Below are 23,361 nucleotides of genomic sequence, written 5' to 3'. Positions count from 1 at the left end.
CTTTCCTTTCCTTTCCTTTCCTTTCCTTTCCTTTCCTTTCCTTTCCTGTCCTGTCCTGTCCTGTCCTGTCCTGTCCTGTCCTGTCCTGTCCTGTCCTGTCCTGTCCTGTCCTGTCCTGTCCTCCCCTCCCCAGTCTTTATTAATTTGTTTACTTTTAGTTTACAAGATTCAATTCTATAATTCCTTGAGTTTCAAATTTTCTTCCCTTCCCCCCCCACCCCCCCAGCCATGGTGGCATACAGTCAAGTATAGGATCTGCACATACTTTCACATTAGATATTAGGTTATAAAGAAGGATTGTATTGGACGGAATGAACAATGGGAAAGAGGAGACAAAACCAAACAAGAAAAAAACAGAGAGCAGGTAGTTTGCTTCAATTTGCATTCAAACTGTATTCTTTCTAGTTCTTTCTCTGAATGTAGGCATCTCCCTCCATCATGATTCTTTGGGAGTTGACTTATAACCGTGCATTGCTGAGAAAAGTTCAGTCTATCAAAGTTGGTCATCATACATACGTTGTGTCTGTAATTATGTACAAATTTCTCCTGGTTCTGCTCTTCTCACTCAGCATCAGTTTGTATAAGTCTCTCCAGGTAAATATGAAGTCCATCTGCTCCTCATTTCCTATAGCACAATAGTATTCCATTACATTCATATACCACAACTTGTTTAGCCCAATTGATGGGCATCCCCTTGATTTCCAATTCTTTGCCACCACAAATAGAACTGCTATAAATATTTTTGTACATATGGGTCCTTTTCTCACTTCTATGATTTCTTTGGGATACAGCCCTAGAAGTGGTATTGCTGGATCAAAGGGTATGGACTTTTTTATAGCCCTTTGGGCAAAGTTCCATATTGCTCTCCAGAATAGTTGGATCAGTTCACAGCTCCACCAACAATGCATTAAAATGTGTTCCAATTTTTCCACATCCTCTCCAGCATTTATCATTTTCCTTTTTTGTCATCTTAGCGAATCTGACCAATGAGATGTAGTACCTCAGAGTTGTTTTGATTTGCATTTCTCTAATCAATAGTGATTTAGAGCATTTTTTCATATGCTTATAGATATCTTTAATTTCTTCCTCTGAATACTGTCTGTCCATATCCTTTGACCATTTATCAATTGGAGAATGACTTGTATACTTACAGATTTGACTCGATTCTCTGTATATTTTAGAAATGAGGTTGTAAAAATTCTTTCCTAATTTTCCATTTCCCTCCTAATCCTGGTTACATTGGCTTGATTTGAACAGAAGCTTTTCAATTTAATGTAATCAAAATTATCCATATTGAATTTTATAATGCCCTCTAATTCTTGTTTGGTCATAAAGTCTTCCCGTCTCCACAAATCTGACAGGTAAACTATTCCTTGCTTTCCCAGATTGCTTACAGCATCAGTCTTTATACCTAGATTATGCACCCATTTAGACTTGATTTTGGTATATGGTGTTAGATAGTAGTCTATACCCAGTTTCTGCTATACTGTATTCCAATTTTCCCAGCAGTTTTTGTCAAATAGCGAGATCTTATCCCCAAAACTGGGGTCTTTGGGTTTATCAAACAGTAGATTACTAGTCATTGATTGCTGAGTCATTTTATGGGAGGCCAAAGGAGCTGGGATTAAAACCAAGAGTCACCTACCCAGCAAAACTGAGTATCATGTTTCAGGGGAAAATATGGTCATTCAGTGGAAAAAAAAGAAACCAAATCACTTTTATTAAAAATGAAGGGAAGCAGAGTCAAGATGGTGGGGAAGAAACAGGACTTCCACGTTGCTCCCGCTTCCACCTCCTCCAATTCATGTAAAAAATGACTATAAACAAGCTTGTTTATAGTCATTTTTTGGTTTACTTTTTTTAAAATCAGTTTGCCCATTCTTATTCCTTCAGTAGTTTCTGTTTTATTGTTTTTTTTTTCAGAAAACCAACTCCTACATACATATATAAATTCAGTTTTTTTTATTTTTCATTTAACATTTTATTTAGTATTTAATATTTTACTACATGTAAAAACAGTTTTTAACATTCATTTTTAAAATTTTTGAGTTTAAAAAAATCTCCCTTCCTCCCTCCCCACACCCACCCTCATCATTGAGAAAGTAAGGAATTTGACATGGGTTATACATGTGTAGTCATCCAAAACATATCCATAATAGTCATGTTGTGAAAGAAAATATATACCAAAAAAAACCTAGAAACATAAAATAGCAAAAAGTATGCTTCAATCTGTCTTTAGACATCAGCAGTTCTTTTTCTGGGGATAGATAACATTTTTCATCATAAGTCTTTCAAAATTTGCTTGGATTGTTGTATGAGGATAGCTAAGTCATTTAGAGCTAATCATCTTACAATATTTGATTCCTTTCCCACCCTCCAGTTGAAATTGTTCTTTACCTTCTCAAATTTTACTAGAGTATTTTGTGTGAATCTTTTCTTTGCCTTCATTACTCTTGTAGCTTGCCTTATACTTATCTCTCTATATATGTCACTTTTCTCCCAATGGAATTTATGATCTTTATGGGCAAGGACTATCATTTTTATTTTTGTAAAACTAGTAACTTGCACAGTACCTTTGCATGTAGTAGGCATTTAGAAAGTTAAAAAAAATCAGATAGGATTTCAAATGATAAAATATAAAAAGTTTTATCCAGATAAAATTATGCTTATTTAGAAAGTGGTATAAAATGAGCAAGAAACAAGAACCTTACAAAAATAAGTATTTATTAAAGTTTATATGCAAATAAATATGTGAAAAAATTCCACAAATAGATAAATTTTGTAATACTGGTTATTAACTTTATAGAAAATCTGTCCATGTAATTTACTATACTGAATTATTCATTCTTCTTTTCCTTCTCCTTATCAAATATAGTTAGATCTTTGGTGTACATGCTACATTTTTTTTAATGGTGTATCTCTGAGTCAGAAATTGCTTTTAGTTTTACATGCCAATTTTTGGTAGTCATGTTGCTTTAGAGCATGTCAGGGCATTAGAACAGCTGTGACTTTTTTCTTCCAAAATACCATTTTGTATTATGGAGGAAATTGTAGACTGAAAATTAGCAATATAAGACCCAATTTTGATCTCTGTCGAATGTTCTGCTTAGGTTGGTATTTCATAAATGAGATGGTATAATAAACCATTATTTTGGTTCTCAGAATAAGAGAATGGATTGAAAAGGGATTATATGCCTTGAAAATCAAACAGCCTAAATTCCATTCATTTGTTAAAAAAGATTTTTTCTACAATTTTACATGTTACTTCCAAAGCTGATTTTCTTTTTGTCATAGGAAGTGTCAACAGGCAATCACAACTTAACAAAACTTATATGAAAGCTAGGTTTATTACAAGAGAAATGAACACACATGTGGAACCCAGTGAGTTCTCAATCCGCACAGAAGTTTGCATATTTATGACAGTACAACACAGGGAGGAGGAGGAAACATAAATCTCCACCTAAAGGGGCATGGCATGGGAGGAGAAAAGGTGCAGTAAAGGTGGGAAAAGAACAAAATGCCCCATGAAGGAGAGAAGCAAGGCACTGGCAAAAGTGACATTCTTTTCCCTTGGGAACGAATGGTCTGCTTATCTACAAGAAACTGCACAAGTAATTTCTTAGCCTCGTGCAGACTTTCTGGCACCTGTCTTGCTTAACTCCCAAGAAAACACAGGGAATCCATTTGGAGATGCAAATAACAAACTATGTCAGCTACAGGTGTGGGACTAAAGGGGGCTTCATTCTTGACACATTCAGGGACTCCTATATCTTTTGGGTCCAGTGCCTCTGGGAAATATGGCAAGTCAAAAAAACAAGTTCAGGGGACCCTTATCATTCCTTAACAGAAGGCAGCAGAGGTTACTGTAAAGATACTAGCCTGGGATCTGGGGCAAGACCTGTGTACACAACCCCTCCCCCCCTTTTAATTTGCTTTTTGGAGTTGGGAAGATAGGGCAATTGGGGTTGACTTCCTCCAGGTCACATGACTCCTTTTGTGTTAAGTGTCTGAGGCTGGATTTGAATGCATGTCCTCCTGACTCCAGGACTGGTGCTCTACTCACTGTGCACCTAGTCTCCCCCACAACCCACTTCTAACACTTATTAGTTGTTTGACAAGTCAGTTAATCTCTTTGAACCTTTTTTTTCATTTATAAAGTAGATGTTATAGTTCTTGAACTACCTACCTTACAAGGTTGTTATGAGGGTCAAATAGAGTTTGTGTATATGTGTGTGTGTTTATGTATGTGTGTACATACACACAGACACATATATAGTGCTTTATAAGCTTTAGAGTTGTGTATAATTGTCTGCTAGTCTTATTATTTGTCTTGTTAGAGGATTATAAAAGTGGAACTTAATCAGTATTAGCAAATTTTTTAGGTTAGGAACAGAATCATATGAAATTATTTAGTTTTGCTACTTTTCTATTTTAAATCAGTTGATAATTAGAAGATTAAGTATGCCAGTACAAAACAACTTTTTAACTCTTCCTGTTCATAAACTTTTTTATTGCTTACAAAACCTATAGCTATAGACTCAGAGTCAGTCTTATAAATAGGGAGTTAAAATAGTATAAGTTTATAGGTTTTGTAAATATCCCTATACTCAGTTATAGATTTTTTTTTTCCTCTTGAGGAAGGGAAAATTATATACAGAAAGGAAAAAAAACAAATCTTAAATCATTTATTGTTAGCCCTGAATACATCATGGAGATTAGTTTTCCAGATTGCTTTCCAAAGCATTGCTAGTTGAGAATCTTTTAAGGGAATGAAACAGAGAATAAATAAGTTCCTTTTAAAAAAATTATTATTTATTTACTTTTAGTTCACAACATTCAGTTCCACAAACTTTTGAATTGCAAATTTTCTGCATCTCCCTCTCTTTCCCCCTCCCTCCCATGGCAGCATGCAATCCGACACAGGGTCTACAAATACCTTCACATTAAACATTAGTCAAGTTGTAAGGAAGAATTATAACCAATGGAATGAACAACAAGAAAGAAGAAACAAAACAAAACAAAAAAGAGAGAGCAAGTAGTTTGCTTCCATCTGCATTCAAATTCCCTAATTTTTTTCTCTGAATGTGCATAACCCTTTTCATCATGAGTCTTTTGGAGTTGTCTCATAGCCTTGCATTGCTGAGAGGAGCCCAGTCTATCAAAGTTTGTTATCACAGATACAATGTGTCTGTAATTGTGTACAGTGTTCTGACTTGGCTCCCCTCATTCAGCATCAATTTATATAAGTCTTTCCAGGTTATTATGAAGTTCATTTGTTCTTCATTTCTTCTAGCACAATAATATTTTTTATTACATTCATATACCACAACTTGTTTAGCCATTCCCCAATTGATGGGCTTCCCCTTGATTTTCAGTTCTTTGCTACCATGAAAAGAACTGCTATAAATATATTTGTACATATGGGTCCTTTTCCCACCTCTGTGATCTCTTTGGGATACAGCTCTAGAAGTGGTATTGGTGGATCAAAGGGTATGTACTTTTTTATTGCCCTTTGGGAATAGTTCAAATTGCTCTCCAGAATGGTTGGATCAGTTCACAACTCCACCAACAATGCACCAGTGTTCTGATTTTCCAACATCTTCTCTAGCATTTATCATTTTCCTGTTTTGTCATCTTAGCCAATCTGACCAGTGAGATTTGGTACCTCAAAGTTGTTTTGATTTGCATTTCTCTAATAGTTATTTAGAGCATTTTTTATATGCTTATAGATATCTTTGATATCTTCCTCTGTAAACTGTCTATATCCTTTGACCATTTATCAATTGGGGAGTGACTTGTATTCTTATAGATTTGACTCAGTTCTCTGTATATTTTATAAATGAGGCCTTTATCAGAGACACTGGTTGTCAGAATTGTTCCCCAATTATCCACTTCTCCCCTAATCTTGGTTACATTGAATTTATTTGTACAAAACCTTTTTAAATTTAATGTAATCAAAATGATCCATTTTTAATTTTGTAATGCTCTCTAACTCTTGTTTGGTCATAACATCTTCTCCACAAATCTGACAGGTAAACTCTTCCTTGCTCTCCCAGATTGCTTACAATATCAGCCTTTATACCTAGATTGGGCACCCATTTAGAGTTGATTTTGGTATACAGTATAAGATATTGGTCTATGCCCAATTCCTTCCATACTATTTTCCAGTTTTCACAGCAGTTTTTGTCAAATAGTGAGTTTTTATCCCATCTCTTAACCCAGGTCTTTGGGTTTATCAAACAGTAGATTACCATGGTCATTGACTACTGTGCTTTGTGTACCTAATCTATTCCACTGATCCACCACTCTATTCCTTAGCCAGTCCCAAGTAGTTTTGATAACTGCTTCTTTATAACACAGATTAAAGCTTGGTATAGCTAGGCCACCTTCCCTAGTATTTCTTTTAAATTAATTCCCTTGATATTCTGGATCTTTTGTTCTTCCAGATGAATTTTGTTACTATTTTTTCAAGTTATATAAAATAACTTTTTTGGTAGTTAGATTTTTATACTTTACAAAGTATGTTATTCCCTCCTTGAACCAAATCCAATTACAGTAAATCTCAAACAATGCCCTCCTCCCTCCCTTCTTTCCCTCTACTATAATAAGTTTTTGTGTCACTTCATGTTAGATTCTTTTACTTAACTGAGTATTATTCCCTCCTTGAACCAAAACCAATGAGAGTAAAACTCATATAGTGCTCATCTCTCTCCCTTCTTTACCTCTACTATATGTTTTTATGACTCTTCATGTGGCATAATTTACCCTTTTCTGCCTCTTCCTTTCTTCTTCTCCCATTACAACCTCTTTGTACCCTTTAATTAGTTTTTTTAATCATCACATCAATTAATTTATACCCACACCATCTATGTATATCCCTTTTAAATGTCATGTTAATTATACAATTCTCAGTATTGACAGTTCTCAATACATCCCTGTATCAACAATGCAATATTCACAATGCCTGTGGCAACTATAAATATGCTGATGTGGTTATTAATCACAAAATATACCAGACTCTCTACATGGGGGATAAAGCTAGAACATTTATTAAAACACCAAGTAATTGAGTCCCAAAACCAGAAAGTCAAAGCCATCACAGTAGTTATGAAGTTGGCACACGTAGTTAATGTAGTAAGCACCCACATTCTCAAGCCTTTAAAACAGAACAGGCTACCTCAGGCAAAGGTCCTTCTCTCCCCACTCACAGCAACTGCTCAGCGTCCAGGAAGTGTGTTCCCAGCAGCTTTGGCTCCCCGCAATTCCGGTCCCTGGCAGTCCTCAGCAGGCGTCCTTAGCAGAAATTCTGGCTGGTTCAAAAAATGGGTTTGCACCTTCGCCTCCACCTTGGCCGCTACTGCTGCTGCCTCTGCTGCTGCCGCCGCCACTGCCACTGTCAGTCACCACAGGAATTCTAGCTTGGCTTCCACTTCTTCTTGCCCCACCTCTTCCTGCTATGTCAGCAAGTCCATTGGGGCATGGAAGATCTTTAAATCCCATAACCCTTACATTCAGCCCCAAGATCTTTCATGTCCCTTACTTGGCAAAAATACATTAGGAATATCTTGTGTCAACAGGATTTTACAACAATATAACAAGGGTAGCACACAATAAATGCAGAAAACAATATTTTAGGATGGGGCTTGAGCACAAGCTCCCCATCATTCCCCCCGAAACAAATGTGGTGCTGAAATCTTGGGGTAAAGGGAAAAGGTCTCTTCTTCCATGGCTGATTGCTGATGAAATCATATGTAGAGCTGTCCCTGTCCCAAAGGGTCCCATTTTAGAGATCAGTTCTTAATGTGCTTGATGCCAGGTCCAGGGGTGACACATCACAGTTGCAGACAGGGGGTGACATCCAGCTTAAGCTATCAGGCATCTACAGATGGAGGGTACCAAGCCTGCGGAAACAAATTTAGCAAACAAGGTCAACAGAAAAAGCCAAGAACATGAGTGGAAGACTTTGACTATATACTTTGAGACTACTGATAAGTGACTGATTGAGTTAATCAAGACTTTGCCCCAAGAGTGGAAGACTTTGACTGTGTACTTTGAGACTACTGATAAGTGACTGATCGAGTTAACTTAAGAGTGACTATTTTACTTTGAGACTATGTTGTGAATATGATATTGTGATTTTCTGCGATAAGTTGTAATATAGTCAATGCTGTACCTTGATTTTTCTGTGGATGTTTTGCTTTTGTTATGAAATAGAGTGATCACTGTACTGTGTAATCAGAACCTTAAAAGCTGTTCATAGTAGCATTCTTCTGGAAAGCTTCTGTGCATGGCATTACAATCCCTTATAGGGATGTAGACAGTTTACTCTTATTGAATAACAATTTTTTGTTGTTTGTGTCTTTTCCCTGTTTACCTTTTTATGTCTCCCTTGAGTCTTATATTTGGAGATGAAATTTTCCATTGAGCTCTGGCTTTTTCATCAGGAAGGTCTGGAAGTCACTTATCTCATTGAATGACCATATTCTTGCATGAAAGATTATGCTTATTTTTCTGGGTAGTTGATTCTTGGTTGTAATCCAAGCTCCTTTGCCTTATGATATATCATGTTTTAATCCCTCAGATCTTTTAATGTAGAAGCTGCAGGGTCCTATGTGATCCTGACTGTAGTTCCATGATGTTTGAATTGTTTCTTTCTGGCTGCTTGCAGTATTTTTTCCTTGAATGGATAATTCTGGAATTTGGCTACAATATTCCTTGGTGTTTTCAATTTGGGACCTCTTTCAGGAGGTGTCTGGTGGATTCTTTTTATACCTGTTTTACCCTCTGGTTCTAAGACCTCAGGGCAGTTTTCCTTGATTATTTCTTAGAAGATATTGTCCAGTCCTTTTTTTTTCCATCATGACTTTCTGGTAGAGCAATAATTCTTAGATTATCTCTCTTGGATCTGTTTTCCAGGTCAGTTGTTTTTCTAATGAGATATAATGTACATTTTCTTCTGTTTTTTCATTCTTTAGATTTTAACTGATTTTTGATGCCTCATAGAGTCATTAACTTCAAATTGTCTGATTCTAATTTTTAGTGAATTATTTTCCTCAGTTTTTGTACCTCTTTTTCCATTTGTCCAATTTTTACTTTTAAGGGGTTATTTTCTCTAGTTAGGTTTTGCACCTCCTTTTCAGTTTGTTCAGTTGTACTTTTTTTAAGGAGTTGTCTTTAGTGAATTTTTTTTCTGTTTTATCAATTATATTTTTTAGAATAATTGGTCAGTTTATCCTCTCCTTCTCTAATTTGACTTTTAGAATCCTTTTTGAGCTCTTCCAAGAATATTTTTTGGTCTTGAGACCACTTCATGTTCCCTTTTAAGGTTTTAGATGTGGGTCTAGGGTCAATGATCTCCTCCTCTTCTGGATTTGATTCTTCCTGTTCACTGTAATAGGATTCTGTAGTGTTTGTGTTTCTAATTTGCTTTTTTTCCCATTGTGATTGCCTCTTTCCTGGATTTTAAAGTGGATCTCTGCTTCTGGGGTACAGAGGCCTCTGAACCACGCTTCTTATGTTGGAAACTAGAGGCCTGCTTACTGGCTTTGTGTGGTATATTCTGATTCTGACTGGTGAGTGTTGAGACCAAGGTGTGTGTGTGTGTGGGGGGGCAGGACTTTCTGTGTTTCCCCAGAGTTACACTGAAGCTCACGGCATGAGGTGTGGGGGTGGGGTTGTCTGGCTGCTTCAGGTTTCTGCCTCCCTGCCCCTGGGCTAGAGGTCAGGTAGCCTCAGCTGCTGGTAGCCAGGCAGAGCTGGTATCTGCTGATTTCCCTGGTTGTTCGAAGGCACACCTGGGGTTTTGATGTTAGCACTTGCTAGCTCTCCCCCTCCCCAAGGGGTTCAGGATCTCCCACTGGTCAGCTGAGATGGGGCTTGTTGGGATGCCTCTGGTTCTACACTTTAGCCTCAGCACAGCTACAGCCACACCCATCCTCGAGGCCTTCACAGCCTCCAGCTGGTTCCAGTATTTCAGGATTTTACCAGGGGCAATATTCTCTGGGATTTTTGAAGTCAAAAAAGAAGGGGGGGAATGTGAGCACCTGTGGTTTACTCTGCCATCTTGGCTCCTAGAAGTTCAGGTAGATGATTTTTAAACATAGAGACTATGGGCTGATAGCCCCAGGAGTAGCTGCTGCTACTGCCACAGGCACTGCACTTGTGTCTTACTTACCTCCTAGTTACTTTTTTTTTAAAAGGATATTTGTTGTTTTCTATCACCCTCATTTTAATATGTTGTGGAGCCAAGTATGAGCAGCTCTCCAGGGGACTGCTGCTTTGAATAGCTTTAAGGTTCTGATCACATAGTATAGTGAATTCTCTATTTATTCTGCAATAAACTAAGGTAAAACATTCACAGAAACCAAAGTACAGCATTCACAATGATATAACAACTTCTCACTAAAGTGGCCACATAGTTTTAAACAAAACATATTATTCAGTAAGTCCTTAACTCCGTCAGGACCAGTCCTCCTTAAGGGACACAAAATACAAAATGCAACATTTTCCCACCCCTAGGTCACATTGTCTTAATCTCTCAGTCAAAAAGTCTTCTTTCTTCTTGATTGGAGATTAATTCCCAGTCATCCTTAACTCAATCGTCCTCAAGGGGTATGGGGTACAAGGTACAAAGTACAAAGTTCTCCCACCCCTAGGCTACAGTAAATGATGATCTTCTCAATCTGCACTAAGTACCCAAGGAGAGGTCTTTTCATCTTATCTTGAGGCTGGCTCCAAGATTCCATGGTTCCTCTTCCATGGGTCCAGCTCTTGTTTAAATCTACCCAACTGTCACCTGAATTCATAGGAAGGCAGCTCCCAGCTCTTCGTCCAGTTCCTCGTCCAGGTCCCGTCCTTATGGAAGCTCACAGTGTCCAATCCATCTCAAGTCCTTCACAGTTTCTGTTTCTGGGAACACAAAGCTTAACAGAGCCAAAACAGCATTCACACACATGGCCGGCACCATCATGAATTCACTGTCTACCTGTGAATTCAACACAGACCCACAAACAAGGCCTGAGAAGTCAACAGAAATCCTCAGCAAATAAATCAACACAGACCCACAAACAAGGTTCGAGAAATCAACACAAATCATCAGCATAGTCCCAGAACCTCTGAAACCCTTCTCTAGGACTTATATAAACAAGAAAATCCTCTTTCAGGGCTTCCAGTAAGGTCCCAGGGCTTCTGTACAAAGTATTATAAACACAAAACAACACAGAACAGACAAACAGAGTGAGGGACACCACAAGTTTTCCCATTCTCAGCTCTGCTCTGTCCCAGCTGTGCTTGAGCTTTTTATCTGTCTTTAACTCCTCCCTGTTCTGCCCACATCTTATGTCCTTCCTGTTCCTATCTTTGGCAAGTTCCTCCCACTGTGGGATTCACAGGTTCTGTTTCTTAACAAAGACTTGATACATTCAGGGCAAGGCTCAAAGACACTTGAACAAAGTGCTAAATAAGTAAGTGAAACAAGGTGCTAAGTACTTCTTTGCTTACCATTACATATGTGAAATAAATAAATTCTGATTCTGGTGAAGGAATACATTCAAAGTATGGGATTCTGCTTAAGAAAGTCTTAGATGAATCTGCTCTAAACATCTCTGGATAGCTAAGAAGCAGCTTAAGGTCACTAGGTACTATGTAGATGGGAAGTGAGGGTAGGGTGGGAGAAAAAGGTTTGGCTGATAACTGCATAAATATTGGTGAAAAAGCATTGATAAAGCAAGTGTTTACCTATATTTACCTGTATATAACTATTTTTCAGTTAAGACTAATCTTGACTATGTCTTTTCAAAGATAAATCTGTTTCAAAGTTGACATTTTCCTTTAATTTTTGCCAAATTTGGTTTCACTAAATGATAGTCATATGATTAGTGATAAAGCATTTGCTGTCATGTTTAGAGGATGAGACAAAGTAATATAGTGCTAGGAACATTGGATTTGAGTCAGATTGTATTACTTACTAGTTGTGTGGTCACTTTTAAAAGCACCAACTTCTCTGAGCCTCCTCTTCCTTATCTTTTAATAAGAGTATAATAATGTTTGTATTGTATATCTAATTGGATTATTGTATCAAGTGAGATAATGTTTGAATAACCACTAACACTTGTATAGTACTTCTAGGTTTACAAAGTTCTTTACATACTTTATCATATTTTATCTTAAGTATTATTAGCATTGGGGCAACTAGGTGGCCTGAGACTTAGAGCCTTGGAGTAAGGAAGGTGTGAGTTCAAATCTGGCCTCAGATATTTACTATCTCTGTTACCTTGGGCAAGTCACTTAATCCTATTTACCTCAGCTCCTCATCTGTAAAATGAACTAGAGAAGGAAATGTCAAACCACTCCAAAATCTTTGCCAAGAAAGCTCCAAATGAGGTCTTGAAGTCTCAGACACAACTGAAATGACTGAGCAGCAATGAACAACCACAATTTTTATCATTATTTTACTGATGAAGAAACTGAGGTTAGTGACTTGCCAAGGGAGTAATAAGTAGTAGCTTAGAATTGAACCTGGGCTTTCAGATTTCCAATACACCATGCTGCTTTGTGGCCTAAAGGCCATAATAAATGGTTGTGAAATCTTTTTCCTTTGTGATTTTGTAGCTCTTTTTCATATTTGATTGTTTATGTTTATGGTGCCCAAGTTTAGATAATTTATGCATCAGTCGAAAAATTAAAATCTAATTATTATCAGATGTTTAAAATGCATACATTTTATTTTTCCTTTGCAGAACTAGTATGTGGCTTCCTGTTTTAAGTTTTTATTTGTTTAACATGTTTGATTTTATATTTTTTTGTATGTTAAAGATTTAATGAAATAGAACTTTTTTCAGATCCTAAAGTATAAATTTTGGGCTAATTGAGAAAATTAAAAATCACATCAGAAAATGGGCTTAGTTTCAGATAAAGTGCATGAATTATGAATGTTCACATTTTGAGTTTTACTGTGAATGACAGTGGATTATTTAAATGAGACATTTACACCAAATGTATGATCATATAATTTTCTGTATTGTTATAACTTGGATTTTTCTAATAATCTTTGGATCTTTCTAATAATCTTATTTTTAAAAAGGTTTATCCCCATACTAAAAACAAATCCTTTCTTTTCAATATAGTATATGTGTGAATCATTTTGAGGCATCATGAGAATGTATATTTAAGACTTTATTTTGATATATTGGAAGAACCATATTATAGTACCTTTTGAGTATTTTTAATTGGTGAATTCTTTTTTTTTCTTCCATAGGAATGTTATATTCAAAAGAAAAAGGAATTATGGGGAATTTGTATATTCACTGCAGCTATAGATCTGGATGAGATGCCATTCACCTTTACTGAGCTTCAGAAAAACATAGATATAAGGTACATTTTGTGATATCAATAGAAATATTTATTAAAGTAAGCTATTATATATATGTATATATATAATATATATCTCACATTTTTACTGCATAAGAAACCATAAAATGGTAGCAGACAAAGTAGTAGTCTTTTACTAAGAAAATTTGACTTAGAAGAAAACCCACGTGGCTCCATTTCCAACCTTGAAAGCTCGTCTTTGAAACGAATCTTAGGTTCCCACTTGATTATAGGTCACCTTTGTTTCCAGTGAAGCCTGGGACATAGGAAAAATTTTATATGAATGTTCAGATTTACTTTTAGTTAATTATGTTGTATCAAATAATACAGCTCCATACTTGTTTTAGAATTATATAGTTAGATGCTACTGTAGCATTCATCTAGTTCTTTTTTTTTTTAAGTCATGCATAATGCAGAAATTGCAGATGTTTTAGTGATCCAGCCATTGCAAGAATACCTCCAGTAACCAGGTGCTGACTGCTTTTACAGTTAACAATTCTAGTTTTGCTGGGAAGTTCTTTCTAATGGTCTGCCTTATTGAACCTTTCACTTGATCCTAGTTTTAAAGCCTTCTAGAGTAATATAATGGTAATAGGGATTTGAAGAACTTCCCTGCCCCTTCTACTGGCAACCAAACAGGTATTTAGCACCTTTTTCAAGTTTGTGATTGTAGGAAGTATTAAGATCCAGAACTTGTGAATCCCACAGTGGGAGGAAGTTGCTGATGTAACAGGAAGGGGCGGAACAGGGAGGAGCTAATGCTATATATAAGGAAAAACCCAAGCTAGAGAGCCAGAATTTCTGAGAGAGAGAGAGAACTACTACATCCTGAGAATTTCTGAGAACTGCTATGAATTGATAACAGAAAGGAGCACAGAACTTGTGGTGGCAGAATGGAGAACTGAGAACTGAACTGAGAACTGAGAAGATCTGAGAGGAGAATTGAGAAGAAATGAGAAATGAGAAGAGAGGACAACTGGGAAGAAGCATGGCTGTGGTGCCAGTACTTTGTATATCTGTTTTGATGTTACTTTGTCAGATTTGTCTGCTGATAGAGGACGTTGCTGTTGTTACAAAAGCCCTGAAAGAGGATTTTCTTGATGTATGTATATCCTGGAGGAGGGTCTTACTGATGTTTTCAGAGGTCCTGAGACTATTCTGATGATTTGTGTTGATTTCTCAAATCTTGTTTTTGGGTCTATGTTGATTTCACAAGCAGAAAGTGAATTGATGAGGATGCCGGCAATGTGAATGAATGTTATTGTGGCTTTGTTAAGCTTTGTTTTCCTAGGAACAGAAATGGTGAAGGACTTGAGATGGACTGGACACTTTGAGCTTCAATATGGAACAGAAACTGCACAAGGAGCTGGACAAGCAACTGAGAGTAGTCTGAACTCAGGTGACACTTGGGTAGATTCAGGCAGGAGCAGGGACCATGGAAGAGGAACCATGGCAGTTGAGAGCCTGCCTCGAGTCAATATGAAAAGACCTTTCCTTAGGTATTTAATGCAAACTGAGAAGATCATGATTTACTGTGGCCCAGGGGTGGAGAACTTTGACCTTTACATTTAGATGATTGAGTTAAGAACTTCTCCAATTAAGAAGAAAGAAGACTTTTTGACTGAGAGATTAAAACAATGTGACTTAGAGGTGGGAAACTTCGACCTTTCTACTTTATATCTATTAAGGAGGCTGCCTCCTTAAGGAGGATTGAGTTAAAAGACTTACTAAGTGATTGAGTTACTAAATGAATGTATTTTGTTTAAAACTAGGTGACCACTTTGGAGAAAACTATGTAACCACTTTAGTGATAACTTGTTATGCTGTAACATTGTGAATGCTGTACTTTGATTTCTGTGAATGTTTTGTCTTAGTTTATTGATGAATAAATAGAGAGTTCACTATACTGTGTAATCAAAAACTTGAAGTTGTTCGTAGCAGCAGACCTCTGGAAAGCTGCCCGTGGTTGGCTTTGCAAATAATATCACATAAATCTTATTCCTCTTTTACATGACAGAATTTCAAGTAGTTGAAGACAATTATTATGTCTGTTGCATTGACTGTATTAAAGTGAAGTTCCAGGTTGGGCATAGATTTAATCTGACCACCTGGTGTGATAGTATGGCATTTAAAGATTCCCCTGTATTGGCTTGGTTTTCAAATTGATTGTGTTAAAACCCAGAGCTTGTTAATCCCACCTGTGGGATGGACTTGTTGATGTGAAAAGAAAGTCCTGAACTGGGAGGAGCTGGTGACGTAGATTTGCAGAGACAGAAGAGAGAGGCAGAAGAACTTTTTGGAAGCAGCACCTCGTGGAGGCAGAGAGAGACTGATAGAATTGCTGGGGGCCACTTTGAATTGCCCTGGACTTTTGAGACCTGCCCCCCTGAGCTGCCAAGGACTGAGGAGACATGGCTGTTTTGCTGGTACTTTGTCTGTCTGTTTTGATGTTGTTTTGCCAGATTTGTCCACTGGTGAAAGACAGTCCTTTTGTTGAAGAAGTCCTGGAACCTGGCTGTTGGCTAAGAGCTCCTGAGACTGTCCTGCAGACAGAGAGTGAATACTGTCCATTGGTGAAGGACAGTGCTGTTGTTGCAGGGGTCTGGAGACTGTCCTGCAGACAGAGTGAATACTGTCCACTGGTGAAGGACAGTGCTGTTGTTGCAGGGGTCTGGGAACCTTTCTGTTGGTTCAGAAGCCCTGAAGAAGGATTTTCTTGTTGTATGTTTACAGAAATCCTGGGAGAGGGTTTTGCTAATGTTTTCAGGGGTTCTAGGACTGTTCTACAGACAGAGGATGAATTAATGAAGGGACTGGCAATGTATCTTGTGGCCTTGCTAAGCCTTGTCTCCCCAGGAACTAAGATTGCTGAGAACTTGCCTTGTGTCAAGATGAAGAAAAGACCTCCATTTGGGTATTAAGTGCTGTGCTTAAACTTGATGTAACTCTGGGGTAGATTCAATTGTGATCCAGGGGTGGGGAACTTTTGACCTTTTTGTGCTCTATGGTTGAACAAATGAATGTACTTTACTTATGTTTGGAAACTAATCTCCATTTGAGAAGAGGGGTTTTGTGATGGACTAAATGAAGGTACAGCCTAGGGGTGGAGTAGTATTTAGAACAGGGACTTTGTAATTGATTGAATGATTGGAAGGTCCTGGGGTGGGGTAGTACTTGGAGATTATTTAATCACACTTAGTAAATGCTGTATTTTGAGTGATGTCATGTTTTGATCTTCTCTGTTCTTGGTTTGTCATTGAATAAAAATGGAGAGCACCTATGCTGGTATTCTGAACCTTGGAAGTTGCCTTTCCTTGGTATTATATTACACCTGGTAATTTGGATTGGTGTAACTTGGGACCATTCCAGACCTTCTAAAATACTCCTAGCTCAAAATAGACTTTCATGGTTAGATTAGAATAAGACTGGACCCTGGCCATGGGAATGTAAGGTAATGTGGGTAAAATAGGGCAATTGAGGTTAAGTGACTTGCACAAGGTCACACGACGTGTGTGTGTGTGTGTATGTGTGTGTAAGTGTTTGAGGCTGGATTTGAACTCCGGTCCTCCTGACTCCAAGGCCAGTGCTCTATTCACTGTGCCACCTAGCTACCCCAGAAGACAGCTTTCTTAACCAAGGATCCAGAAGGTTTTCATCTTGGTTCCTATGTTATCAATTCAAGTGTAATTGAACAGTAGAAAGAGAAAATATTAAATTTAAAAAAACTCAACCAAAAATGAGTTAGAACTTTATGTATTTGAGAAGATTTGCTAAAGACATAGTCAAACTAGTAGGTAAGGGTTAATTATTTTTAATTGAGAAAAAGGGAGAAAGGATACAGTCAATCCTTAACTTTTGCAGGGTAATGTTCCTTCCCATAAGACTCAAGTGGGGAGGGGGGGTGGCTAGGTGGCACAGTGAACAGAGCACCAGCCCTGAAGTCAGGAGGACCTGAGTTCAAATTCAGCCTCAGATACTTAACACGTCCTAGCCGTGTGACCTTGGTGGAGTCACTTAACCCCAATTACCCTGCCTTCTCCCCTCCAAAAAGCAAAAAAAAAAAAAAAAACTTAAGTAGGTAGCACCCCAGGGACATAGAGCCAAACAGTATCTTCTTCCTGAAAGCCATAGTGTAAGACCCAACTGGTAGCACAGAAATACGAGAAATTAAGAGAATGTATTCTGAAGGATTTTCATATGGTACTTTTTCTTTAAAAATATATAATATTAAGGCTTGTTAAAACTCCAAGGACATCACTGTGAAATAAGAATTACAGTTATATATTATGAGAGAATATAATCATGTAATCTTTAAAGGAAGTTTTTATAGGTTGGTCATAGTAGGTTATGAATTAAAACTGAATTAAAAAGTAAATCTTACAGGTTTCTTGTGGCTTATTTGCAAAGATGAAAAGAAAACTGCTCAATAAAGTAGATACGTGTAGTTAAAGATAAACATTGAAAATACATAAATTTCTTGTTTTAGTTAAATAAAATACTTGAAAGTCTACAGTTTGGGTTAGGAGTTTCGTTGTATTATTATTAACTAATACTTTAAGTATCAGTGAGTTCATTGGTATGAGTATTTACTTTATTCATGTAGATTGTAACCCTTGTATGTATTAGTATTCTTGATGAATTGCTGTGAGCAAAAAAATTGGTCATCTAGTGACCAACTTTCTGTTGGTGATCCTTTCTGCACTTTACCTGGGAAGTCCTCAGATGACAGATGTATGGTCTTTTGCTAGGCCTATAACTCAAATGTTGGTTTGAGGACTTGCCAGATATGCACTTTAATGGCACAACTTTTGAGAACTTATCTATTATACTTTGAGGTATGAGAGTAGGATTTTAGTAGAACTTTTAAAATGGAAAAAGGTCTTCAATATATTTGATTAACTTATTGAACTAAACATAATTCACTTACCAAAGATTTTATCAATAATTGTTTTAGTTTTATTAATTAAAATAACCAGTTATAATTCAGTTTCCTGATACAGCTTCACAACTAATAAAAAAAGTATAACACTATGTATGTTCTAAAAGAAGCAGTATAGTATGGTTGACATGGGTTAAATTCCACCCTCTGACACAAATTGACTCTGTGCCCCAGGCAAGGCACTTAATTTCTCAGTGATCTTGACAACTCTAACAACAACTCTAACAATTGATTTTCATTGGTAGAGGGATTTTCTCATCCAGAGAGCTATTCTGGTGAAATCACAGGTCTAGTCCCTTTCTCATATTGTAAAAATTAAATGTTCATGCCAATTATTAGGAAAAATCTATTACAGTTGATCAGAGAACAAGAAATCATTTAAAATGAAGGAAAAGCATACTAAATTGATCCCTGATTAAATGATCTAAATAGATTTGATCTATTCATCTATAGATTTGATCAATCAATGAAATTGAGAGAATTTAATTTTGAGTGACTTAACCTAGCCCTTCTTTATAATATTCAGCTAATATTTTAAATAGTGAAACTACTTAGAACTTGAACCATTTATTTCTTATCATGACCTATCTCGTTGATAACTTATTCTCACTATTCACTCTCCCTATCAAATACGTAAAGAAAAACTATTTTATGATTTTCCCTCTAGGTTCAATTGATAGCTCCTGCAAAGGAAGATAACCGTTTCTTTTACTAAAACTGTAGTACTCATTGTTTCAGATTGAAATACTTTTTATTTAAAAATAAACTGCATTTAACGTAAAATACTTATAAAATAACTTATTTTCTTAATCCTTTTCCATGTAGTGTGTACAAATTTTATCATTTGCTAAGAGAAATTGATACCAGTACTAAAGTTGACTGTACCGTATCCAGATTAATGAAGAAATATGATGTTTTATTTGCACTCTACCACAAACTGGAAAGGTAAAATGAATTTTTTACTTTTGAAATATATGCCTACCATTACCATATAGGATACTTTTTATTGCAAGATATTTTGATGTCTGGTTCATGGCTGGTTTTCATATGTTGTAAACAAATGCTCTAGTTTCTCCTTGCCCAGCAAACTTGTGTTTGAATGGAGGGGTCACAGAAGTAAAACTGCATCTTAGTTGTGTGGCTAGTACCATGAACAATCCTAACAAAAGCAGAAGTGAGGAGAGTTTCAGGGAGAAAGGTTTTATCTTTTCTCTGCTCTCCTTGTTCTTTCCCCTGTCATAAAACTGAGGAAGCAGTGTTGTATCACTTCTCACATTAGGGACAGACAAGGCAAACAAGATGCTATTTCCACAACTGGGTCATCACGTAATTGAGTCTTGGTTCTCTCTCAAAGGCAGATGATTATGTTTAGCTCTACAGGCACCCCTCTGAGCAGATGGGGAGGGCACACAGGAAAAAGAAAGGTCCTATATTGTTCCAGAGAGAATAGATTTGAGAATAAGACAGAAAAAGCTCCCTTATCCCCAATTCTACCATCAGAGGTTAACTCTTTTTTTTTCTTCCTTTTTACCTTCTATTACCTTAAAGCCCTTCTTCATATGAGCACTATCCAGGAAGAAAAGTTTTTATTCAAAGTTGTGGGAAAACAAGTGATGTTTTTTCCTGTAATATTGCATATTTGATAATTTTTTTGTAATATTGCATATTTGATATCACTTTATCTTCTTTGTCACCAAATTAAAATATTTTTCAAATTGTTTTTTCATCACATAATCAAAGTTGAAACTTTCTGAGTTGAAAAATATGGTAGTAATAAATATTGTACTATCAAGATTAGAGCTAAAAATCCCTAATTACTTTGTTATTCCTGGAAATAAAATATTTTTTAGTTTTCTAAATTTTAATTTTGGGAATGAACTTGGGTTTGTTTTGTATTTATTGACCTTGTTCATTTTGTCCAGGTGCAGTGAAACTTTCTACTTGTTTCAACTTATATATCCTTACTTTATTCTTCCTCACTTCCTTTCCCTTATTATCTTCCCTAAGAGGACTTTAATAATATTCTTTTGGGGACTGTTAAAAGGATATTCACATAAGGAAGTGATTTAAAACAATTAAAACTTTGTGTGCGAAGACAAATGTTTTACCATTTCTGTAACTTAACAATATTTGACACCTTATTTTCCAAGGAAGGCAAAAAAAAAAACCCAAATCAATTTTACCCGGTAAAAATTAGTATTATCTCAAAAGGAATATAGAATTGTGGGAAAGAAAAGGAATACATTAAGCTAGGGGGGGAAAAAGGAAGCCTGTAGAGAATACTAAGAGAATAGAAAGAACAAGATCTTTATATAAGAAGAGCAATAAATGTTAGTTGATTGTATATATATTGTAGCTAACCCTTGACTGTGGAGATTAGTGGTACAGGTAAGCCAGAAGTAATTTACATTTAGATTTGGCGTATATTGATTTTCCTACCATTAACAGCTCAACTTTTTAATATCCATTCATTTGTCTATTTGTGTGTATATATATACATACATACACACATACATGCAAATATTTCATCAAAGATTATAGAAATACTTTGGATTTTCTGAGCACATTTCAGATAACGGTTTAAAGAAGTAGACCAGACATATTCTCAGTGGCATAGGGATGCTGTTTGGGATTCAACATCTTTAGTGAATAATCCGTATACACATGAGTGAAAGCAATTGAGAATTATTGCCTTGAGGGAATTTGGGTTAGGAAAAAATGTTTTTTTTTTTTTATTCTGCAAGGCTGAATTATTCTGCTTCCTTTAACTTAACATTTTCTGAAAAGCAACTGGAAGAAGTAACCACAATGTAAAGGCCTGTTGATTTTAAAGTGATATATGATGGAAGCTTGCAAATGATCATAGTACAATGATAACATTATTATATACTAAAAATTATGGAAAAAATGTACATTGAGTTTTAAGGACCTTTCTATAAACTTTTAAACTACCTTTGGTGTACGTTATCATCATCATCATCATCAATCATCATTTATTATTTTGGCCTGGATATGTGAGTTCGTTGGTATAGAGAACTCCTGATATGGAAAAAATTCTATATCAGTGTGAAATTTCCTAAATTGAAAAAATCTTCTTCTATAACTTTTATCTTCCACTCAAAAAATAAAAAATACTTAGCCTAAGTGATATTTTTTTTCCCTTTCAGGACATGTGGACTTATATATATGGCTCAACCTAGTAGTCAGTAAGTGATTCAGAATGCTATTTTGATTTTTCTTTTTTCTTGTACTAATAAAATATGTATGTATTGATCCTAAATATCTCATTGGTTTAGAGGATGGGGCTAAGGTCATGAGTTCAGGTCAGATAAAGATCATTTACCATGTCACAGAGATTTCATGGCTATGGACCCTGATACTAACCTTCTGTCTATTGTATGTATATGTTAAACAGAATGTAGCCGACAGTTTAGTGCTGTTCATTATTCATACTTGAAAAATAGCTCAAATTAGTTAATCAACATATATTTATTGAGTTATTCACGTTCAACTGATAGCAGCTACTTAAAAAAATGATAGCATACACTTATCAAGAACAAACTAATGATAGTTAAAGAAGTTGTTCAGTGCGTGCTACCTAATGGGCATCTGCAATATTTGGCTTGAGAAATTGAAGATGGGTGAATAGCTCACACAAAGTTAGTTTTCACTTATTTGGTAGACAATAATATTCCTGAGAAAGGTGCTATAAATCAAAATAATATAAGTCAAGTTTAATTTTTTCTTGGAACCAGTGTTATAATAGAGGATTAGATTACTGCCAAAGGGTCTGATGTCCAGATTTGTACATAGTGACTACAAAAATTACATTTAAGAAATTATATTTTACATATCTTAATGCTGTACAGTAGAAAATTTTCTAAAGAATGTATATATATATATATATGCTAAGTTGATCAGCATAGTAATATGTAAAATGTTATATGATATAATATCAGTATATTTATGGAAAGTATACATCTTTATAATTTTTGTCTCATTTTTTAACCCAAAACTTAGAAGGCAAAGCTTTACTAGGATCATAATCTTTGGAGATATTTTTGTTTTTTCTTGTTTTTTAAAAAATTTCATTGATGCTTTTTGTTTTTATACCACAATCATTTCCATGTACCACCTCACACCCAGCAAACTGACAGAAATAGAAAGCATTGATCATGTATTGGGACATAAAGACCTCATCAGAAACATGGAAAAGCAGAAATATTAAACACATCATTTACCAATTACAGTGAAATAAAAGTTGTATTCAATAAAGGATGCTTTATTGAATGAGTAATTTTTAAAAGAATGAGTAACTGGAACCTAATATAATCCTAAAGACCTGTTTGGGTCAAAGAAAGAATTGTAGAAACAACAGAAAATTGCATCAAAAAATGACAGTAATAAGACACCATGCCAAATTGGATGCAGCTAAAGCTGCTGTGGCAGAAAAAAACTAAAAAAAGAGGAACAACGAAGTAAAATTTCCAGCTAAGTAACAGAGCAAATAAAATTCTGAAAATAAAAGAAATTAATACAATCTGAAATTTTAAAAAAAGTTGAATTGATAAATCTAGGAACTGCTTTTTCTTGGGGGGAAAAAACCTGATTAAATAAAGTCTAATTTTTTTTTTAAATAGAGGAAAACCAAATTATATTAAAAATAAAAAGGAAAATTAAAAACTGTTTTGTTTAATTATATCCTAACAAAACTGATCATCTAGGAGAAGTGGATGAATACTTCAAAAATATAAAATGCCAATATTAACAAAAGAAACTATAGATTATTTAACACGATATTGAAAAAGAAATTGAATAAGTCATAAATGAACTTTCAAAGAAAAAAGAAACTCCTGGACCAGATGGATTTACAAATGAATTCCACTGATCAAAAAGCAATTAATTCTAATATTACACAATTTACAATAATAAGAAAAGAAGGCACCCTTTTAATCTCTTTCTTTGATGCAAATATAGTATTGATAAATCAATTATATATTTCTACTTGTTCTATGTCTCAGAGAGATAAAGAAAAGAAGTTAAGATCCTTTATT

At 35.7% G+C, this 23,361-nt stretch overlaps 1 protein-coding gene across 1 annotated transcript in view; it reads left to right on the top strand.

Annotated features, from left to right (window-relative positions):
* The window catches only part of RB1 (RB transcriptional corepressor 1), a 186,098-nt gene that overhangs the window by 29,187 nt on the left and 133,550 nt on the right, over window positions 1-23,361 (top strand). The window contains exons 3-5 of the mRNA XM_069063662.1: window positions 13,256-13,371; window positions 19,133-19,252; window positions 21,475-21,513. Coding sequence (XP_068919763.1) covers window positions 13,256-13,371; window positions 19,133-19,252; window positions 21,475-21,513 — 275 coding nt within the window. The remainder of the gene's footprint in view (window positions 1-13,255; window positions 13,372-19,132; window positions 19,253-21,474; window positions 21,514-23,361) is intronic.

This window comes from Petaurus breviceps, unplaced genomic scaffold (assembly GCF_028583685.1).
Source record: "Petaurus breviceps papuanus isolate PSGF00001 unplaced genomic scaffold, PetGlider_PUasm1.0 90594, whole genome shotgun sequence".
Taxonomy (NCBI): domain Eukaryota; kingdom Metazoa; phylum Chordata; class Mammalia; order Diprotodontia; family Petauridae; genus Petaurus; species Petaurus breviceps.
This window is presented reverse-complemented; position numbering and strand designations above follow the sequence as displayed.